The sequence below is a fragment of the Perca flavescens genome, chromosome 14, assembly GCF_004354835.1.
Source record: "Perca flavescens isolate YP-PL-M2 chromosome 14, PFLA_1.0, whole genome shotgun sequence".
NCBI classification, from domain to species: domain Eukaryota; kingdom Metazoa; phylum Chordata; class Actinopteri; order Perciformes; family Percidae; genus Perca; species Perca flavescens.
Window position 1 is genome coordinate 28,114,966 of NC_041344.1, and position 14,913 is coordinate 28,129,878.

The window sequence follows — 14,913 nt, forward strand, 5'->3', positions numbered from 1 at the left end:
AAAATTTGGTCACAAACAACCGAGGCTCTTGCCGTTCTTGAATTTGTCTGATGATTTTAGCATCTGCCCTTACGACAGATATCCTCAAAACCTCACCGTCTCTCCAGTTACACATTTTCAGCAGGGCAAAGAAACGGTACACCTCTTAGCACAGGACTGCTTAACTTTTGTCAGTGTACAAGGTATGGATTTTGTAACCTTATTCACTGAACTGTATTGTTGTGGTCTTTTTGAAATCAAGTTGGTGTTAGGTATGATTCACACAGACACACGGTCATGCATGAAAACTAACCATCCTATTTTCTCACGCGGCGCCATTATCCTAGACAAGTCACGTACATACTTTGATTTGGCCTTAAACATAGCTACGTACGCGGAGAGGAAACTTCCACTGCACTTTTCTTTTGTTCTGACTGAAGACGTGTGTTCATGCCTGTGAATGCAGAAACTGTGTCTAAAGGAGGGCACCGGAAGTATGGGGGTAGGAACTAAGAAAGCCCCTGGCCCAACAACCGTGCAAGATATTGTCACAAACCCTTACAGGTGTGTAGGGGACATCAAAAAGAAGGTTGTAGTTATTATATACAGTGGGGGAAATAAGTATTTGACCCCTTGCTGATTTTGCAGGTTTGCCCACTTACAAAGAATGCAAAAATCTACAATTTTAATCATATGTACATTCTAACAGTGAAAGACAGAATCCCAAAGAAAATTCCAGAAAATCACATCATATGAATTTATTAAAATTGATAACCATCTGATGAGGAAAAACAAGTATTTGACCCCCTGGACAAACAGCAAGTATTCTGGCTCCTACAAGCCAGTTAGTCTTTCTTTAAGACACAGCCCCAATCCGAACCAATTATCTACATCAAATACACCTGCCTCACCTCGTTACCTGTATAAAAGACACCTGTCAACACCCAAACAACCAGCATCCAACATCACCACCATGGGCAAGACCAAAGAGCTTTCTACGGACATCAGGGACAAGATTGTTGATCTGCACAAGGCTGGGATAGGCTACAAGAGAATCAGAAAGCAACTTGGAGAGAAAGATCAACTGTCGCTGCAGTTATCAGGAAATGGAAGAAGCACCACACCACCGCCAACCTCCCTCGGTCTGGGCCTCCACACAAGATCTTGCCTTGTGGGGTGTCCCTGATCATGCGAACAGTGAGGAATCATCCCAAAACCACAAAGGGGAACTGATGAATCAACTGAAGGCAGCTGGGACCACAGTTACAAAAAAGCGGTTGGTAACACACTACGCCGTCATGGATTGAAATCCTGCAGCGCACGCAAGCTCCCCTGCTCAAGAAGAAACATGTACAGGCCCGCATGAAGTTCGCCATTCACCACCTGGACGACTCAGAAGAGGCCTGGAAGAAGGTGATGTGGTCAGATGAGACCAAAATAGAACTTTTTGGCCTCAACTCAACTCGTCGTGTTTGGAGGGCAAAGAACACCGAGTACAACCCAAAGAACACCATCCCCACCGTCAAGCATGGTGGTGGCAACATCATGCTTTGGGGGTGCTTTTCAGCCAAGGGGACGGGACAACTCCATCGTATTGAGGGGAGGATGGGCGGGGCCATGTACCGTGGAATTCTGGACCGACATCTCCTTCCCTCAGTGAGAGAGCTGAAGATGGGTCGGGGATGGGTGTTTCAGCACGACAACGACCCTAAGCACACCGCCAAAGCAACAAAAGAGTGGCTGAAGAAGAAGCACATCAAGGTTCTGGAGTGGCCTAGCCAGCCTCCAGACCTGAATCGATTGAAAATCTTTGGAGGGAGCTTAAAATTCGAGTTGCCAGGCGACAACCGCGGAACCTGAATGATTTGGAGGCTGTCTGCAGGGAGGAGTGGGCCAACATCCCTGCCGAAATGTGCACAAACCTTGTCACCAACTATAAAAACCGTTTGACATCTGTGCTGGCCAATAATAGCTTTTCTACAAAATATTAACATGCTGTTTGTCCAGGGGGTCAAATACTTGTTTTTCCTCATCAGATGGTTATCAATTTTAATAAATTCATATGATGTGATTTTCTGGAATTTTCTTTGGGATTCTGTCTTTCACTGTTAGAATGTACATATGATTAAAATTGAAGATTTTTGCATTCTTTGTAAGTGGGCAAACCTGCAAAATCAGCAAGGGGTCAAATACTTATTTCCCCCACTGTATGGCTCCCGATGGTCAGGCTAAGTGCCTTGCATAGTAGCTTAGTGCCATTGATGCGAGAGTTGTGTGTAAATGGTTGAATGAGAGGCAGATGGTCAAGCACCTCCAATAAAAGCGCTATATAAATGCAGTCCATTTACCATCCCTTTTACTGGCCATTCCTTGCTGGTGCTGTGAAGAAATCCATCAAATGGAACCCAGTGGCACAAAATGCAAAATTATGAAGAGACCAATTTGTTGGCAATGGTTTAGTTCATTAACTCTACCGCCACATTAAAAGAATGCATTAATCCAGTGTATGATGACTTCCATACAAACACATTGTGTGCAAGTTACAGAAGGCTGTGGTAAATCCTTTTCTGAGTGCAGTGTAAAAAAAAAAAAAAAAAAAAAAAAAAAAAGAAAAAGGCAAAATTGAACAATGACATGCATTATTCTTTATTTTGTTCGTGTTTGTTTTAGTGCATTAAATATCAGTATCTTGTCTTGTATGAAGACAGTTAATTAGTGTCATTTTAAAAATATCACAACGGAGCAGCAAGGTATAAACCTTTTCACTAAGCTTCAAGAAAACATTATCAATGCAATTTAATGTTTACATTGTTTATGGAGAGAAAAACTGATCTGGAACAACCAACCAACCAGTCTTGATTTCAGTGCACTGGAAGAATAGTTAGCATCTAAAATTAAACAATATTTATAAGAACTATACAAAAATCTTCTTAAAGTTAAATTCATTTTCAGTTTAACATAGCCTGTTTTGGATCTCAAAATGTTATATAATACAAAAGGTCATCAAATGTTCTTTATTGTAAAAAAGTAAAAGATCCCATATCATGTCCATTTTCAGGTTCATACTTGTATTTTGTCGTTTTATACTAAAAACATGTTTACATGCTTTAATCTTTAAAAAACACTTTATATTTCTCTTACTGTTTAAAAATACAACTGATTGGTCAGCGTTTCCGGGTCTTCCACATCTGTGCTCTGGGATTCTCTGCACTGTCATCGCAGCTGGGGAATGACCGTAACGGCACTTTCTACCTATTATATATATATATATATATATATATATATATATATATATATATATATATATATATATATATATATATATATATATATATATATATATATATATATATATATATAGTAGTTGTGACATTAACCGTACAGTAGTTCTGATGGCTTGTTCAAAGGCACAGTTTCTAAATATGGGCTGTGCATTTCTCTGTGGATTGAGTGTTTTGATACTTTCACAGTATTTATATAGCACCTCGACTTGCATTATAATAAAGAAAAAAAAGATATGAAAATCTCACACAATGGGACTTTTAAAAAAAAAAAAAAAAAAGTTCAACACGCTTGTTTGTTGTCCTGCTGAGAGTTAGAGGAAAAGAGTGACACAACTCTCGCGTTCACGCCAAATATGAAGCTCGAGCCAGGACGATTAGCCTAGCTTTGTACAAAGACAGGAAGGGAAAACCGCTCGTCTTCACTGCACTTGGCTGCCGAATTCTGAACAATAGTTTTAGCACGTAACTTCCTGTTAAATTTCTGAATATGTACAAATTAAATAAACAACTTACAATATGTTAATTTGTCAACTTTAGAGGTGCTGGAAATCATATATTTCTGTATTGCACACATTACTCAGTATTAATAATGTAAACTAATACAAAGTATAAATAAATAAATATTTGTTTAGCTGCTTGACAGGTGTGAGTCAATAGACTGGCACTTGGACTCATTTCACACCTGTCAGTGGTGGAATTTTCAGCTTATGAACTCAAGCTATGTAAGTTGAGACAGTGGTACCCCGATCTCATACAGGTCAATGTCCAACATAACCTCTTTCTGACCTTTTCTCTCTGTGTCTCCATAGAAGACGGGAGTTTTAACAGCTGAATGATAACACAGCGCTGCCTCATCCTGCCAAGGTCATGGAGGAAGTAAACACATAACATATTCTGTCTGAGCTGCAACATTCGGGTTAAGCGTCTGTTTACGGCGGCAATTATATCTTTGTTTACATTGTAAGTTCAGCTAAACCTAATGCCTCCACAATGAGTTTAAATACAACTTCAGGAAGACAAGAACTTCAGAGAGTCGGGGACGACACGGCACGACAACACATCATGGTTAAACTGTACTGTCTACCTTAATCTCTCCTCAATTGAGAGTCCTTTAAATGATTCTGTGTGGGTTCGTAAAAGTCTCCCGAACCTTCTTCACGTATGTGAAATGAGTTGTGCTGCTCCTGAGTTTTTCCATAAACCTAAATTGTGTAATTTTTTGAGGTGATTCTTAGCAAAAACCCCTTTGTTCTTTCACAAATGTGGTCATTCGTGTGTAACCAACCAACTGAATATTAGAGAAAGCAATATTCAGTTGGTTGTCATATACAATTTTACCACTAGATGGGAGAAATTCTTACACAATGTAGCATTAAAAGTGCTGTAGGTAGGATTGGGAAGATCCAGGACTTAGCCAAACAATTTGAACACAGACAACTTCTCAGTTCCTCCCCTCTTTCCGCTAAATAAAATAAAAACTCTTCGGATCTACACGGTTCACGTAGATGACATTTTCCCATTCAAAACAGCGATTTTCGCCGAAAAGCGACTACTTTGCAGGTATGGCTGTAGGTGGTGCCAGGGGAGCTGGATTTTTTAATCATTTATATTGTTTCAACTGTGAAATACTGACAAATGTGTGCTAATACTACAATAATAATTCAACTGTGCAATACTATGGCATTAATACAGTATGTATACTGCTCAATAGATCCCATTTTCAGCACTATTATTACTCAAACTGTTGTATTGTAGTATATTTATTATCCTTTTTTCCATATATATATTGTTTCCTCTAACAAGGTACTGATTCACTAATGGTACAATGTGTGGGCATTACTTGTGATACAGTACTGTATGTGACCATGTTTGGTAGCTAAGCAAAACAATTGAACGGTTGTTGAAAGCATCAGTTGTGCATAAATTATCAAGGACTTTAATTAGCAAAAGATGGTAGAACTTGGTAATCTTCCAGCACACAGAACAGATAGCCACAACCACTGCCTTTGTTTATGCAAATAAGTTCATCAGTATATTAACACATTATTAATGTCATTTCATTATTGTATTAGAATGGTAGATAGCGTTAAATGTGTTTAGCAAAGAACTGCCTTCCATAATGTCACCATAATGACTGAATTCAGAGCTGCTGTTTAGAAGGAACCATGTCTTATCTCCTCAATTCAGGGCCCCAATTATTGCTGAGCAAATTAAAACATTAAAACAATATCGCTTAAATGACCTCATGAGGAGAGCGACACTGGGACTGGGATAAACATGCAGCGTTGTATGTTGCACACACACACAGAGAGTAATGTGACTGAGGAGCAGGTCCATATTGATTGTTCATTAATATTTATTAGCTCATAGTCTGTGCTTCAACAGTCTGAAGAAGGAGGTAGAGAGGTTTGGGAGTGAGAAAGGAAAGAAAGGAGGCTAACTGTTAACTATGAGAAAGACTGAAGAAGGAACACAATGAATGAGCTTCGAGGTAGGGGAGAAGGTCAGACCATTTCTTCTTAACAATAGGAATTGGAAGAGAGGACAGTTCAAGTGAGGAAGCCAGAAGCTAGATGAGAAATGGAGGTGTAGAGACCTTAAGGACCTCTTTCCTATTACTGCTGAATTTTAAATAAGGCAGCCAATCCCTGTAACACAGAGCACTCCATGTACAGTGGCACATTAACACTCCTTTCTGCATCCAACATGTGCATATAACTTCAGCTGGCTGTGAGGAGATGGTGTGACAATTCTACTACTATCCACTTGTAGACAATTAAGGAACTATTCTAGTTCCTAGACAATAGTAGGAATTAAGCAGCGTTCCGTTCCACAGTGTACATAAACACTACACTACTACTACTGGGCTTGAAGGGGGTCTCGTCCAGGGTGTAATTCAATGTAGAACCGTCACTGAAATAAACCTCCCTCCCTAACAAAGAAGAGTTGAATCTCAGTCATTTGTCCCTCCTGGCTCCCATACAGTCAAGATGGTGGTGAAAATAACAAAACAGGGCTAGATTAATCTCGTATAGTGCCCAACTTTAGTGGATCATAATATATTGGCTACGGAATTCATCTGCAGATGCTCCGGTTCAAAACGAGACCGAATCTTTTTATGGATGTCAGTTTTTGAGCAACAACAATGGCCAAAATGTAAAAGTAAGGCTTGTTTTTAAGCCTAGCCGATTGCCGGTGTTTCGGTTTAATGAGTGACTGCGTTAACTGGGGACTATCATCTGAACGCGTCGTGGCCTTAAGACGGTGTGACGAAAAAACGCACGTCTTTCCATTCATTTTGAATGGGGGTAGTGGGTTTATGCTTCGGCAGGGGGTGGCGGGGGGTGATGCATGGGGGAGCTGGACGAAAACGCAGGTGGAAAGGTGAGGCCAAGTCAACTTTTTGAGAAACGCAACCCGACGTTGCTGCAGTGGCCAATCACGTAACCGGCGATCCAACTCGTCGGTTTCGAGGCGGTGTGAGAAACCCGTACAGGAAACTGGAAGCATCGTTGCCACAAGAAAGTTTTAAAACACTATATGGGTTAATAAAAGAAACACAGGCACTGAACTGCCCAGGAGTTTTTGTAACAGCTGACTGCTTACTGCAACAACAAAGAACCATTGATACGTCTCTTGTCTTTCTCTCGTTCTCGGTGAAATGAAGCTGCATTTAAGTGTGATCGGGGAACGTTGAGATCTATGAACGATCTGACAGAAAGAGTAATTGTGAAATATAGTCCACTTGTGCTACATTGGGGAGGGGGGTTTAAATAACACAACAGGACAATTTCAGTGTTACTCCCACAACACCGCAACACCCTGCGGAAAATCGCCACATCGCCTTTTGGCTATGTGAACGCAGCCTTTCTCAGCAGGTTTACACTTTCAAAAGCCCGTCTGTGTCCACTCACCATCATTGAGGTCCTGCAGCAGGTTCTCCTGACCAGAGAAGTCCAGCTTGACTTTGATGCTGACAGTCAGTGTCACGGCCTGGCCCGACTTTAGAGGCAGGTGAGACAAAGCCTCCTCTAGCTCCCAGCTCAGGAACTCCCCAAACACTTTCTCTGCACACAAAAGGGAGAAAAAGGCAAATAAAAAAAAATAAAAAGTGACAAACCGATTTTTCAAAAAGCACGCTTTTTATAAAGTATCATAAAAAGGCATTTCTGGGTGTGATGGTCCCTGCTGGGATGAAGAAAAAAAAAAAATGGCACAACTTGCCAAGCATGTGGTTACATTTTTGGATGCAAATATATTCAGCAAAAAAACGTCCTCTCACTTTCAGCTGCTTTTATTTTCAGCCAACTTAACTTAAAACTTTGTTTAGCCAACTACTAGGAAATAAATTAAAACAATGTTACACAGACATGTGACTAACAGAAATGGAAAAATGTGTCCCTGAACAAAGAATGGTCAAAAATCAAAAGTCACAGTCAGTATGTGGTGTGGCCACCAGCTGCAAGTACTGCATCTCCTCCTCATGGACTACACCAGGTTGGCCAGTTCTTGCTGTGAGATGTTACCCCACTCTTCCACCAAGGCACCTGCAAGTTCCTGGACATTTCTGGGGTGGCATGGTTTTCGCCCTTACCCTCCGATCCAAACAGGTCCCAGACGTGCTAAATGGGATTGAGATCCGGGCTCGGGTTAGTGTGCTCGCTGGCACACTAACTTTTAGGGCTGCCGCCTCTTAGTCGATTAGTCGACTAATCGGTCATTTTGGTCTTAGTCGACTAAGATTTCTTTAGTTGATTAGTCATTTTTTTATGCTTATTCATGCTTAATTACTTATTTCCAAGAAACTTCTGAGCACATTTATGGTAAACACAAGATTTAAAGTGGTGCTTTTGCAGGATTAATTGTGGAGAAACTCAGTTTTACAGATGGTTAATTAACTACATTTACATTGTGCTTTTCTAGTCTTAACCACCTCTCAAAGCGCACAGCTCTGTCAATTAAATCAACTAATCGATTAGTCGACAAAATCGTATAAGTGTTAGTCGACTAAGAATTTCTTTAGTCGAGGACAGCCCTACTAACTTTCCTGTCTTGCAGAAAATCGCGTTCAGAACGAGCGGTATGGCTGGTGGCGTTATGGAGGGTCGTGTCAGGATGAGCCTGCAGGGAGGGTACCACACGAGGGGAGGAGGACGTCCCTGTGACTTTGGATTTTGACCATCCTTTGTTCAGGGACACATTTTTCCATTTCTGTTAGTCACATGTCTGGGAAACATTGTTCAGTTTATTTCCTAGTAGTTGAATTTTTTTTATGTTCATACAAAGTTTTAGGCATGTTAAGTTGGCTGAAGATAAAAGCAGTTGAAAGTGAGAGGACGTTTCTTTTTCTTTTGGTGAGTTTATATTTGGACGAGGAAAACAAGAAAGACAAAAAAAGTTCATTCAAAAAAGGTAATTTTCACACACGAGCATTTGGCAGAAACATTTACTTTCAGATGCTGGTTACGGTCTGTCTAGCCTCTGCCAAAAGGTCACTGTAGCTGCTGCAGGTTGCACATCTACAGGAAGCCAGCGCTACTATGACGTCTCTTTTGCAATAAGCGTTCCAGAGCAACAAAGCTGCCGATTGGCCTCATATCTACGAGTCTCGTCACTAGATCTGACTTGCTAATTTATGCCTCCAACCCCTTCTACCTGAGACGAATGACTCAGCTGCATCCACTTCAGCCAGGAGCATCAAATGAATGACATCACCTGAATAAAGCATGTGTTCTGTATATGCAGGTGAGCCATTTCTGCTTCTAGGGATTGCAGGAACAGCGAGCAGGCTGATTTTAACAGAAGGGGAGATGCGAGCTCACAGTAAGAACAGCCGTTTACTTGATTCATAACCAAAGCCTTTAAAACCCTCTAAGAGGATGCAAATGTAGGCAGCATTAAATAAAGATTTTGTGAATAACACTCCACTTTAAATATTCATAAACGCAGAGCTCCTTGCAGTGAATTAAAAGAGAGAAGAGAAAAACGAGAGTGAGTCAATGGGGATATGATTTAAAAGAAATGGAATTGGGAAGAGAAGAGGCAAAAAAATAAAGAAAAGAAAAAACATTCACTTGAATAAGCAGGCCTTGTAATTCAACAGGTAGACAGCCTGGATTGTGGCTGACATTATTACCATCACACTACTAAACTACGAGTCACTAGAAAAAAATGACTGTTGAGAAATCATTCATGCCTTATTTAAAGTGTTCGCCAGAGACATTCCCTGGCTGTGATTCCCCTGCCTCTCTTTCTCCCAGAATAATCCACCTGTTATTAAAAAAAAAAAAAAAAAAAAAAAGAAGTGTAAGGGCATCGCAGTAGAGCTTTAAGGTATGTATGTATGTACGTACGTACGTACGTACGTACGTATGTATGTATGTATGTATGTATAACGGGTATGACAAATCCGGACCAATCAGAGAAATTGCAGGAGGTATTGCACTCACCACAATTCTACAAATAAATAATCAGATTAGAGATGAAGGAGCCACCAAACTTTCCAATTTCTCCCCCGAAAACTAATTAGGGAATAAAAGGTGTTTGGGTGTGTCCAATTGAAGCAATCAATACAGTGTCAACAGTTGTAATGGATTAACATAAAGTTAGACTCAACACCACAGAGAAACCTCTGATCTCTCCACTGTCGTACACAGCAGGCCATTAAAGAACAACAACAAAAACTTTCAGTGAGTAATTTCAGACAAAGGGTGAATACCGGTGTATCAGACAAACAGTATGAGAAAAGAAAATGTGTTTTGAACATTAAACATGTAAACATGTTCTACTAGAAACCCAAAATACAAGTATGAACCTGAAAATGAGCACGATATGGGACCTTTAATGAGAGATGGCGAGAGAGAAAGAAAAGACACAAGTTACAATCAAGAGGGGATGTATGAGGACAATCTCACTGCATAGGCAGAGAAATGCAAGTAACTTGCTGACCCACCTTAGCGATCACCAGCACTGTTTTGCTAAACAATAACATTGGACAATCCTGTAACAATGAAAACATTTTTCTTTTTCACATTAAATGCCACGTTTGGGCTTACCAGGTCTGTCCAGAGTCTTCCCCCACCCCCTGACCCAACTCACCACCAGATGGTGATCGGTTGACAGCTCTGCCCCTCTCTTCACCCGAGTGTCCAAAACATACGGCCTCAGATCAGATGAAACAATTATGAAATCGATCATTGACCTTCGGCCTAGGGTGCTCTGGTACCAGGTACACTTATGAGCATCCCTATGTTCGAACATGGTGTTCGTTATAGACAATCCATGACTAGCACAGAAGTCCAACAACAAACAACCACTCTGGTTTAGATCAGGGAGGCCGTTCCTCCCAATCACGCCTCTCAGGTGTCTCCATCATTGCCCACGTGTGCGTTGAAGTCCCCCAGCATAACAATGGAGTCCCCCACTGGAGCCCCATGCAGGACTCCAGTCAAGGTCTCCAAGAAGGCCGAATACTCCGAACTCCTGTTTGGTGCATATGCACAAACAACAGTCAGAGTTTTCCCCCACAACCCGCAGGCGTGGGGAGGCGACCCTCTCGTCCACGGGGTAAACTCCAACACAGCGGGCGCTCAGCCGGGGCTTGTGAGTATCCCCACACCCGCCCGGCGCCTCACACCCTGGGCAACTCCGGAGAAGAAAAGAGTCCAACCCCTATCCAGGAGTATGGTTCCAGAACCGAGACTGTGCGTGAGGTAAGCCCCACCAGATCTAACGGTAGCGCTCCACCTCCCGCACCAGTTCCGGCTCCTTCCCCACAGAGAGGTGGCGTTCCACGTCCCCAGAGCCAGCGTCTGCCGCCCGGGTCTGGTCCGTCGAGGCCCCTGACCTTCACTGCCACCCATGTGGCATCGCACCCGACCCCAACGGTTCCTCCCACAGGTGGTGGGCCCATGGGCTGGAGAGATGGGAGCCACGTAGCTTGTTCGGGCTGTGCCCGGCCGGGCTCCGTGGCAAACCCGGCCACCAGGCGCTCGCCGACGAGCCCGCCCGTCTGGGCCTGGCTCCAGGCGGGGCCCCGGCTTCCTCCGGGCAGGGTCACTCCATCTCTACCTTGCTTCTTCATTGGGGTTTTTGAACCATTCTTTGTCTGGCCCCTCACCTGAGACCACTTTGCCTTGGGAGACCCTACCAGGAGCACAAAGCTCCAGACAACACAGCCCTCAGGTTCACAGAGACACACAAACCTCTCCACCACGATAAGGTGATGGTTCACGGAGAAGACCTGGTAAGCCCAAACGTGTAGTGCGGGTAAATTGGGAACGTCTGGAGGAGGCCCCTGTCCGACAGACTTTCAACTCACACCTCCGGCGGAGCTTTTCGTGCATCCCTGTGGAGGCTGGGGGCATTGAACCCGAGTGGACAATGTTCAAAGTTTCCATTGCTGAAGCTGCGGCGAGGAGCTGTGGTCTTAGGATCTTAGGTGCCTCAAGGGGCGGTAACCCACGAACACCGTGGTGGACACCAGTGGTCAGGGAAGCCGTCCGACTGAAGAAGGAGTCCTTCCGGGATATGTTATCTCGGAGGACTCCGGAGGCAGTTGCAGGGTACCGAAGGGCCCGAAGGGCTGCAGCCTCTGCCGTGAAAGAGGCAAAGCAGCGGGTGTGGGAGAAGTTTGGAGAAGACATGGAGAAGGACTTTCGGTCGGCACCAAAGTGTTTCTGGAAAACTGTTCGCCACCTCAGGAGGGGGCGGGGAACCATCCAAGCTGTGTACAGTAAGGATGGGACACTGTTGACCTCCACTGAGGAGGTAATAGGGCGGTGGAGGGAGCACTTTGAGGAACTCCTGAATCCGACTAATACGCCCTCTATGTTAGAGGCAGAGCTGGAGGATAACGGGGGATTGTCGTCGATTTCCCAGGCGGAAGTCACTGATGTAGTCAAACAACTACACAGTGGCAAAGCCCCGGGGATTGATGAGATCCGTCCAGAAATGCTCAAGGCTCTGGGTGTGGAGGGGTTGTCCTGGTTGACACGCCTCTTCAACATTGCGTGGAAGTCTGGGACGGTGCCAAAGGAGTGGCAGACTGGGGTGGTGGTTCCTCTTTTAAAAAGGGGGACCAGAGGGTGTGTGCCAATTATAGGGGTATCACACTTCTCAGCCTCCCTGGTAAAGTCTACTCCAAGGTGCTGGAAAGGAGGGTTCGGCCGATAGTCGAACCTCGGGTTGAGGAGGAACAATGCGGATTCCGTCCTGGTCGTGGAACAACGGACCAGCTCTTCACTCTCGCAAGGATCCTGGAGGGAGCCTGGGAGTATGCCCAACCGGGTCTACATGTGTTTTGTGGATTTGGAGAAGGCGTATGACCGGGTCCCCGGGAGATACTGTGGGAGGTGCTGCGGGAGTATGGGGTGAGGGGTCTCTACTCAGGGCCATCCAATCTCTGTATGACCAAAGTGAGAGCTGTGTCCGGGTTCTCGGTAGTAAGTCGGACTCGTTTCAGGTGAGGGTTGGCCTCCGCCAGGGCTGCGCTTTGTCACCAATCCTGTTTGTAATATTTATGGACAGGATATCGAGGCGTAGTCGGGGTGGGGAGGGGTTGCAGTTTGGTGGGCTGGGGATCTCATCGCTGCTCTTTGCAGATGATGTGGTCCTGATGGCATCATCGGCCTGCGACCTTCAGCACTCACTGGATCGGTTCGCAACCGAGTGTCAAGCGGTTGGGATGAGGATCAGCACCTCTAAATCGGAGGCCATGGTTCTCAGCAGGAAACCGATGGAATGCCTTCTCCAGGTAGGGAATGAGTCCTTACCCCAAGTGAAGGAGTTCAAGTACCTTGGGGTTTTGTTCATGAGTGAGGGGACAATGGAGCGGGAGATTGGTCGGAGAATCGGGCGCAGCGGGGCGGTATTGCATTCAATCTATCGCACCGTTGTGACGAAAAAGAGAGCTGAGCCAGAAGGCAAAGCTCTCGATCTACCGGTCAGTTTTCGTTCCTACCCTCACCTATGGTCATGAAGGCTGGGTCATGACCGAAAGAACGAGATCCAGGGTACAAGCGGCGAAATGGGTTTCCTCAGGAGGGTGGCTGGCGTCTCCCTTAGAGATAGGGTGAGAAGCTCAGTCATCCGTGAGGAGCTCGGAGTAGAGCCGCTGCTCCTTTGCGTCGAAAGGAGCCAGTTGAGGTGGTTCGGGCATCTGGTAAGGATGCCCCTGGGCGCCCCCTAGGGAGGTGTTCCAGGCACGTCCAGCTGGGAGGAGGCCTCGGGAAGACCCAGGACTAGGTGGAGGGATTATATCTCCAACCTGGCCTGGGAACGCCTCGGGATCCCCCAGTCGGAGCTGGTTAATGTTGCTCGGGAAAGGGAAGTTTGGGGTCCCCTGCTGGAGCTGCTCCCCCCGCGACCCGACACCGGATAAGCGGACGAAGATGGATGGAGATGGACATTAAATGCCAAGTTTTCTAAAATTCTCGCTTTCTACAATACCTGCACATGGCAACTACGGTATGTTTAAAGGTCCCATGGCATGAAAATGTCACTTTATGAGGTTTTTTAACATTAATATGAGTTCCCCCAGCCTGTCTATGGTCCCCCAGTGGCTAGAAATGGTGATAGGTGTAAACCGAGCCCTGGGTATCTTGCTCTGCCTTTGAGAAAATGAAAGCTCAGATGGGTCGATCTGGAATCTTCTCCTTATGAGGTCATAAGGAGCAAGGTTACCTCCCCCTTTCTCTGCTTTGCCCGCCCAGAGAATTTGGCCCACGGCAAATTCCACGTAGGGTTACTACTGTGGCAGTAGTTACCCTACTCCTTTCTGATTCTGAAGAGCGGCTGAACAGATTTTCATTGTGCTCCAAGCACAATGAAAATAAAGATCGATCGAAAGAAAGAAACATCACCATGTTATACAAGTCGATCTATCTATCTATCTATCTATCTATCTATCTATCTATCTATCTATCTATCTATCTATCTATCTATCTATCTATCTATCTATCTATCTAAACAGAGGAGCAATACGGTAGCAGTGATAAACAAAAGGTCTTATCGTTGCTATGTCTGCTATTTAGAGACAACTCAGTTAATGGTTACTCCTATTTGAATACGATACAATATATTTTTTTATATAGATTACAAAGTGTTTGCTTTTGTTATCTAGAAAGATTTTCTTATGAATAAATATTTGTTTTTGAGAAACTGATCTGCTGCCTTATATGTCATGATGGCTGTGCTGTGGCTGGAAGAGTAATGTTTGTTTGTGCCCCAGATGTCTTCCTACTGTGACTCTTCATCTTTTATTCATTTAGTTCCCGCAGAAAAACGCAGAGGGCTTCAGAGAGGCCCCCGTAACAGTGGCCTGTCTAAAGCCACTTCCAGGTTATAACTCAGGAGGCACAGGCCGGTGGGAGACAAGGTAATATGATGACCAGGGATGGTAAGTCCTGTCACCGTGGTGCTGCAGTGTGACACTACAGCCTCGGTACCTACTGCATCACGTTCCCCTTCCGGGATTCCGGAAATTCCGATGGATGTCACGCTTTTCGGCCGAATGACTGTTATTTTCCGCTTTCTTTAGGTTGTAATTTTGAACTCCGGTTTATTTATGAGGACTACGGTTAACTGCTCCTCAGATCTCTGCAGGGTAAATCCAGACAGCTAGCTAGACTATCTGTCCAATCTGAGTTTT

The 14,913-nt window shown here is 44.4% G+C and overlaps 1 protein-coding gene across 2 annotated transcripts in view; it reads right to left on the reverse strand.

Annotated features, from left to right (window-relative positions):
• trappc9 (trafficking protein particle complex subunit 9) overlaps window positions 1-14,913 on the reverse strand; it is a 270,852-nt gene that overhangs the window by 188,300 nt on the left and 67,639 nt on the right. For both annotated transcript variants that reach the window (XM_028597569.1, XM_028597568.1), the window contains one exon: window positions 7,178-7,330. In XM_028597569.1, coding sequence (XP_028453370.1) covers window positions 7,178-7,330 — 153 coding nt within the window. The remainder of the gene's footprint in view (window positions 1-7,177; window positions 7,331-14,913) is intronic.